Source organism: Populus alba, chromosome 15 (genome assembly GCF_005239225.2).
Source record: "Populus alba chromosome 15, ASM523922v2, whole genome shotgun sequence".
In the NCBI taxonomy this organism is placed as follows: domain Eukaryota; kingdom Viridiplantae; phylum Streptophyta; class Magnoliopsida; order Malpighiales; family Salicaceae; genus Populus; species Populus alba.
Genome location: NC_133298.1, coordinates 8,044,917 through 8,053,008, shown reverse-complemented (window position 1 = coordinate 8,053,008; position 8,092 = coordinate 8,044,917). Strand labels below are relative to the sequence as shown.

Sequence of the window (8,092 nt, the reverse complement as noted above, 5' to 3'; positions counted from 1 at the left end):
TGACTAAATAACACTAATCTCTAGTAGTAATCCATGTGTCTATTCTTGCAAACTCTATAATAGTAATTAAGTAAAAAAGGTGAGCAAAGAAGGAAAAACAAGATCCCAGTAAAAGAAAATAAACAAAAAGTCTATATTTATCAAGAAACGTAATAAGAAAACAAAATCATACGCCGGGAATTAATTATCAAACCCCGGCTGACTCGCTACATGGACTTTTTGGTGACCCCTCCCTCCCTCCCTCCCTCCCTCCCTCCCTCTAATCCCCCTTTCTGCCTTTTTTTTTTTTTCCTCTCTCTGTTTTTGCACATCTGGGCATGGCTGAGCATTGCATGTAATGGTAGAGTACCACAACAGTTGTGGAGCACTGTTTAGTGGTATTAAACTGAGAGAGTTGAGTGAGTAATGAGTTGAAGGAGAGAGAGAGAGAGAGACTGTCTTAAATTTCAGAGAGAGAGAGAGAGAGAGAGACCAACTGACTCCTTTCTCTCCTTCCTTTCCCTCGAATGCGGTGATGACTCAGAATTTAAAAGCCTACAAGACTGTCGCTCTTTAAAACCCCCTTCACCATCAGCTACACACATTTTCACAAATAAGTGTGCACAGCAAAAAACACAGCCTCCTAGCAAGGAATCGTAGGAGTAGTGTGTGTCTGACTGTGTGTTGTAGTGGGGTGTTTTAGGGTTTTTTAAGAGAGAGAGAGAGAGAGAGAGAGAGAGAGATTAGAGAGACTTAATTAGAGCCCAAGATTTAATCTTTTTTGTTTGTTTTGAAAATCTCTCTCCTTGACTCACTCTTCTGAAATCATGCCAAATTCTTTGACATTCCAGCCGTTTCTCTCCTTATGATATGCCTTCGAAAACCAAATGCTTAAACCCCTCTCAACTTCTCCTCAAACCCCAAAAAATCAAAAATCGAACAGTCCTTCTATCTTGTACTCTACAGGGATGTTACTGTAGCCATGGTATATTATAGCATGGGCCATCAATCTTGATATATTCTTTCTTTGCTCTATAGGGGACTCGCTAATAGCTTCTTCTTCTCCCTCCTGTTGCTGTTTATATAAAAAAGGCTTCTTTTTGGGGAGAAAATGGAGTATGGCAGTGTTGGAGGAGGAACTAGTGGCGGTGGTGGTGGAGACCATGACCCCTCTGATCCTCAAAGGAGGAGGAAGCGTTATCACCGCCACACTGCTCTCCAGATTCAGAAGTTGGAGTCGTAAGCACTCTTTCGCATTGCAATCTCTTTGTTTTCGTCAATCATGCAATCCGTTGATGATTTAGTACTGTTTCTTTTGTGGGGTATATGACGTGTAGTGTGTGTGTGTGTGTGTGTAATGTTTCTTAAAGTATTGGTCTTTATGGGTTGTTGATGTTTTTTTTTTTCTTGTTTTGTGTTTGTACTACGTGGGAATGAAGAATGTTTAAGGAGTGTCCACACCCAGATGAGAAACAAAGGTTACAGTTAAGTAGAGAGTTGGGTTTGGCACCAAGACAGATCAAGTTTTGGTTTCAAAACAGGAGGACCCAGATGAAGGTGAATTAGAGATTCTTGTTTTGTTTTTCTCTTTGTTTTCTCTTTGATTGAATTTTGTTAAAAGTTATTAAAAGGTTTGCTTTGTTGTTGTTGGTTAATGGTTCAGGCTCAACATGAAAGAGCAGATAACTCTTCTCTTAGAGCTGAGAATGATAAGATCCGATGTGAGAATATAGCCATTAGAGAGGCACTCAAGAATGTAATTTGCCCCTCTTGTGGGGGTCCTCCTGTTACGGAGGATTCCTATTTTGATGAACACAAACTAAGAATGGAGAATGTTCAATTGAAAGAAGAGGTGTGCTTCTGTGTTTTGAATTCTCTCTCTCTCTCTCTCGCAAATTTTTTATTTTATTTTTTTATTGCGCCATTCATGAAATGGTTTGCAAAATTTTGATTGTTGCAGCTTGATAGGGTTTCTAGCATTGCTGCTAAATACATAGGGAGGCCAATTTCCCAACTCCCTCCAGTGCAACCATTTCACATTTCTTCCTTGGATTTATCAATGGGGAATTTTGGGGGCCAAGGGATTGGTGGCCCTTCACTTGATCTTGATCTTATCCCAACTAGTTCAAATTTGGCATTCCAACCACCAGTCATTTCGGATATGGACAAGTCCCTTATGACTGATGTTGCTGCAAATGCTATGGAGGAATTGTTAAGGCTTTTGCAAACCAACGAACCTTTGTGGATGAAATCATCCGCTGATGGGAGAGATGTTCTTAATCTCGATAGCTACCAGAGGATCTTTCCAAGGGCTATGAGTCACTTAAAGAATCCCAATGTTCGAATAGAAGCATCCCGAGATTCAGGTGTTGTTATCATGAATGGTGTAGCTTTGGTTGACATGTTTATGGATTCAGTAAGTCCTTTTCTTACTCTCTAATAATATATAATTTTTTGACACCCAAAATATCTTAATTATTAAGGCTGTCTCTGAGTTGTATCATTGATTGGAGCTCGCAGAACAAGTGGGTCGAATCATTTCCCACGATGGTGTCTGTGGCAAAGACCATTGAAGTAATTTCATCTCGAATGTTGGGTAGTCACAGTGGTTCTTTGCAACTGGTAATGAAAAAAAGCTTTAAGTTGCTTGCTTTTGTTTCAACAACTGGCTCGAAGAATGGTTTATCATATGAAATGTGCTTTTTTGCAGATGTATGAAGAGTTGCAGGTGCTTTCACCCCTGGTTCCGACTCGGGAATTCTGTATCCTCCGGTATTGTCAGCAAATTGAGCAAGGCTTATGGGCAATTGTTAGTGTTTCATATGATATTCCACAGTTTGCCTCCCAATTTCGATGTCATAGGCTTCCCTCTGGATGCTTGATTCAGGATATGCCAAATGGATACTCAAAGGTTGTCTAGTTGCTCCCGAAAACTTCATTATATGTTATTAATTTGGTGTTTCAACTTCAATACAGTGATAGTTGTAGAACTATTTCCTGTACTTAGTTATTAACCTGAAGTGTGAAACAGGTTACTTGGGTGGAACATGTAGAGATCGAAGACAAAACCACAACTCATCAGCTTTATAGGGATCTCGTTCACAGTGGTATGGCTTTTGGAGCTGAACGATGGCTTGCTACACTTCAAAGGATGTGTGAAAGAGTGGCATGTCAAATGGTGTCAGGCAATTCGACCCGGGATCTTGGAGGAGGTAAATTTATTGGCATAGTCAAATCTTTGTAGTTAATCATGATTTTGACTGTGCATTTCATTTTCCAGTAATTCCATCACCAGAAGGTAAGAGAAGCATGATGAAACTTGCCCAACGAATGGTCAGCAGTTTCTGTTCTAGCATAAGCACATCTAACAGCCACCGATGGAGCACACTATCTGGGTTGCATGATGTTGGAGTTCGAGTTACACTCCACAAGAGCACGGATCCTGGCCAACCTAATGGTGTAGTTCTAAGTGCAGCAACCACATTTTCACTTCCAGTTTCTCCTCAAACTGTCTTCAGTTTCTTCAAGGATGAAAGGACCCGACCACAGGTGATGTAGATTTTGAAATTGGTGGTGGAATGATTCATGGCATGTTCAATTGCTTGTAAAATGTTTTCCTTTGATAAACTTCTTGCTGATATTTTGGCTTTGGTTTTGGTACTTTTTTTCTTTAGTGGGATGTACTTTCTAGCGGCAATGCAGTCCAAGAAGTTGCCCATATCACAAATGGTTCACATCCCGGGAACTGCATATCCGTTCTTCGAGTAAGGCTATCTCTGTTTGGCTCATTCTCTACCTTTTATAGTGAATTGTTTCACCGTATAAAGTAAAATGCTTATTTAATGACTTTCATAACTCAATAATATTCTATAATAGGCCTACAACACTAGTCAGAACAATATGTTAATACTGCAAGAGAGCTGTGTCGACTCATCGGGTTCACTTGTAGTCTATTGTCCCGTTGATCTACCAGCCATCAACATAGCAATGAGCGGTGAGGACCCTTCTTATATACCTCTGCTGCCATCAGGATTCACCATTTCTCCTGATGGCCGTCCTGACCAGGGAGATGGTGCATCAACGAGCTCTAATACACAAGGAAGCATGGCTAGGTTGAGCGGTTCACTAATTACAGTAGCATTTCAAATACTAGTCAGCAGCTTGCCATCTGCTAAACTGAACCTGGAGTCAGTGAATACTGTTAATAACCTTATTGGCACCACTGTCCAGCAAATTAAGGCTGCCATGAATTGTCCTAGTTCCTGATGACCAGATTCTGCTACTGCAAACATAACTGTTCCCCTTTCTCTCTACCATCTTTGAATGTTGAGATCAGAGAAAATTAAAGTGTTGTTTTTGCCGGTGGTATTCACTGTGGGAGAGAAGTGTTGGGGTTGGTTGGGACTTTGAATGCCATCTTCAAGAACCAAAGATGCTTATTTACTGCTGCTGCTGCTGCTGGTTCTTGCTGCCACAATTCATTACAATCTACACCAACTAAATTTTATTTATTATTTCTACGAGCCTCTTTTTTGGATTTTGCAAAAATTGACGTTGGAAGACTAGCCGTTTAAAGAGGGAGTCAAGAACGCACCATACATATTTTTCTTGCTTAGAAGGGGGTAGTAATAAATCTGCCATCCGTTCCTTCCTTCCATTGCCACCCCAACTCAGCAAGAAAAAACAAATGTGGTTCGGGTATTGACTTCTGTTCATGGACATTCAATCTAATTTATCTACCAATGATGTTCTATCTCTGTTCTTTTTTTTGAATTATTATTATTATTTTGGCCGTGTAATAAAATCTCTTGAATGGGGTGTGTGTGTTAATGTGTGTGAATGGAGAGAACCATGAGGGCAGTGGGGCAGGCATGGAAATAGCTTTTGATAACTATTCTGCTTGACATCAATGCTGGGCTCCACCTCATTCATGATCATTATACTAAAGTCTCTGAATTTCAAAAGATTATTTTTAACTGCATTTGCCTTGACATTTTCTGATGGACAGGATTTCCATTTCATTGATATGACCAGTCATTTGTTCCTTTTCTATTATTGGGGGCTCCACTTTTTTTTTTTTTTTTTTTTATCCTTGTAAAGTGTGTTTGAACTTTATATGCTTTTGATTGATCCTTTTTCATACGCATTTTGGCGTTTTCAAGAGCATGGTACAAGTATGTTAATAATAAAGTAAAAAAAAAAAACAGAAAATAATAGAAGGTTTTTGAATTTCAGTATGATAATACAACAAAAAAATAGTACTTCAGTCACTATAATAATGATTAATGAAATATTGGGTTAGCTTGAATCATATAATAACACTTTCAAAAACCCATTTAAAAGATTCAAATTGATACTCTTTTACTAATATATGGTTCAAATTCGTTGGATCTTTATAAATGTGACCCTTAGAATCTTAATTACTTTAAAAACTAATACTTTAGTTTTCCCTTTGTTATCTTAATTACTTTAAGTATTTGGTAATACTTTAAAAACTAATATCATAACTTTTCCCTTTGTTATTTTTAGAAATTACAATTAGGAGTGATTATTTTCGGTTCGGTTCGGGTTTTATAGAAAAAAATAACTAGACTAATTTTTTTTTAAAAAAACCGAAATCGGTTCAAACTGACAAGTTTCGATTCAGTTTGGATTTTTTGGATAAAAACTAGTTTAAACTGGTTTGATTTGGTTTTTCCGGTTTGGTTTGATTTTTTCAGTTTAGGTTCATTTCGGTTCAATTCAGTTTTTTCAGTTTCAGACTTATAAAACCAAAACCGAACTGGTTGGTTTTTTCAAAATTTTAGTCGGTTTTTTTTCTTGGTTCTTTTTTTTAGTTATTTTTTTTTTCTGATTTTCTCAGTTTAATCGGTTTTTTAGTTTTTTTGCTCACCTCTAATTACAATATATACTTTTTTAAAAGTCATGACGACAATTAAAAGCTATAAATTTTCTAAATGGATTCTAATTCCTCTTGTTGATTCAAATTTCAAAGAAAACTACATGAAAATACACGAAAATAATTTCTTGTTAATGCATATGATATGCTATAGATTCAATTAAGAAAAATAATTTAATATGTGAAAACTCATCTTATAAAACCCTTGCTCCTAAAACCAAAAGCAAAGAGAAAAAACCCCTCTACTCTACTTGACCAATTAATCAATTCTACACACTATATTAACAACTAGATACTTGACCCGCACGCGATGCCGCGGGTCATTTTTTTTGCATAAAAAATATTAAAACAAATAAAAATTTAAAAATCTTGGGTTTTTCTGCAAAGCTATATCTAAGAATCTTGGGTTTGGCTGCAACGCTTGACCTAAGAGTAATATTTATAATATTAATAATAAAATTAAATTTGCATGACCTAAGTTTAAGTGAGCCTAACTGCAATACCGGACCCAAGAATATTGGATGTGGGTCTAACTATAAGATCGTGTCATAAAAGTGTGATAATTAAATAGATTAATTACAAAAAAAAAAAACAAAAAAAAAAATCAACATAAAGGAAAAAACTAATAAAGAAAAAGAAAAAAAATTGAATTAATTGGGTTAACTCTTTAAACCAGGTTATCCCGTAAAACCTGGGATTCACATCATGAAAGTTCGATAACTAAATAGAAAAATAAATGATGGATTTACTCAGAATTAACTGGGTTAACCCATCAAACCAAGTTAACTCGTCAAGCCCAGACACGTGTCATGAAAGTATGAAAGTTTGATAATTAAATAGAAAGAAAATTAACTTTAACAAACTAAACTAAATGAAAAAAATAACTTGTCAAATCAGGCCAACCCATCAAACCTGAGATCCGTATCATGAAAATCTGATAACTAAAAAAAAAAAAATTAACATTAACAAACTAAACCAAACAAAAAAAATTCATTAAAAAAAATTAAAAAGAGAAAAAAAAAAGAAAAAAAAAGAGTTATATAATACAATATATATAACACAATATAATAATATTTATAATTATAATTATAATATAATAATTAAAATATTAAAATTATTTAAGAAAACACTGTGGCAATCTATAGTGTTTTGTGAGGAAATATACAACTATAATTCTCAACCAGCTGAATATTAAAAAAAAAAAATCAATAAAGATAATTTTGACAAATATATATAAAAAAAAAAACGAAAGGAAAAAAAAACATCAAGGGAAACACTATAACAATCTATAGTGTTTTATGAGAAAATCTACAATTGTAATTTTTAACCAGCTCAATATCAAAAACAACAAAAACGACAAAGACAATTTAAAAAAAAACATAAGAAAAAAAGCATATGGAAAAACAATGTAGCAATCAACGATGTTTTAAGGAAAAAAAGCTAAATTATTAACCGGTTCAGTATGAAAAAAAAAATTTGACAAAAACATATTTGGAAAAAAATATCGATAAAAAAAAATATGTGGGGAAACACTGTAGCAAGTCAAAAATCATGTGGGAAAACACTGTAGTAATCTACAGTGTTTTAAATAACTACAAAGATAAATTCTCAATCAGCTTAATATGAAAAAAAATAAAATCGACAAAGATAATTCTGAAAAAAAAAATTATTTAATAGAAAACCATGTAAAGAAATACTGCAGCAATCTAGTGTTTTAAAGAAAAAAATTAAAAAACTAAATTATCAATTAGCCCAATAGTATAAAAAAAATCAACAAAAATAATTATGAAAAAAAAAGAAAATATAAAGAAGAAAGACAATTTTGGGAAAAATGAAAAAAAAAACGTGGGGAAAGCTAAAGCTAAAGCTAAATTCTCAACCAATTCAATATTGAAAAAATAAATTTGACAAAGATAATTTAAAAAAAAAAACATGTGGGGGAAACACTGTAGCTAAACAAAAACCATGTAAGGGAAACACTGTAGCAATCCGTAGTGTTTTTTTTTTTTTAAAAAAAAGGCTAAAAAGCTAAATTCTCAACCAGCTCAATATATAAAAAAAACTGACAAAGACTATTAAAAAAAAAAAAAGGAAGTCAATTTTGGGTAAAAGAAATGAAAAAAAAAAACATGTAAAAAAATGAAAACAAAAGCGAGAAAAAAAAAAACACGCTGGGAAAGCTACAGTGTTTTAAAGAAAAAACCAAAAAAACTA

General features: G+C 34.5%; 1 protein-coding gene across 1 annotated transcript; it reads left to right on the top strand.

The window, feature by feature from the left end:
* Window positions 1–297: 297 nt before the first annotated feature.
* On the top strand, window positions 298–4,809 carry LOC118050938 (homeobox-leucine zipper protein HDG11). The gene is made up of 10 exons (XM_035061407.2): window positions 298–1,218; window positions 1,419–1,536; window positions 1,643–1,831; window positions 1,940–2,395; window positions 2,500–2,601; window positions 2,690–2,890; window positions 3,011–3,191; window positions 3,260–3,528; window positions 3,654–3,743; window positions 3,856–4,809. Exons 1-10 carry the CDS (start codon window positions 1,091–1,093, stop codon window positions 4,243–4,245), a joined length of 2,124 nt encoding a protein of 707 aa, XP_034917298.1. The 5' UTR covers window positions 298–1,090; the 3' UTR covers window positions 4,246–4,809.
* Window positions 4,810–8,092: the final 3,283 nt, after the last annotated feature.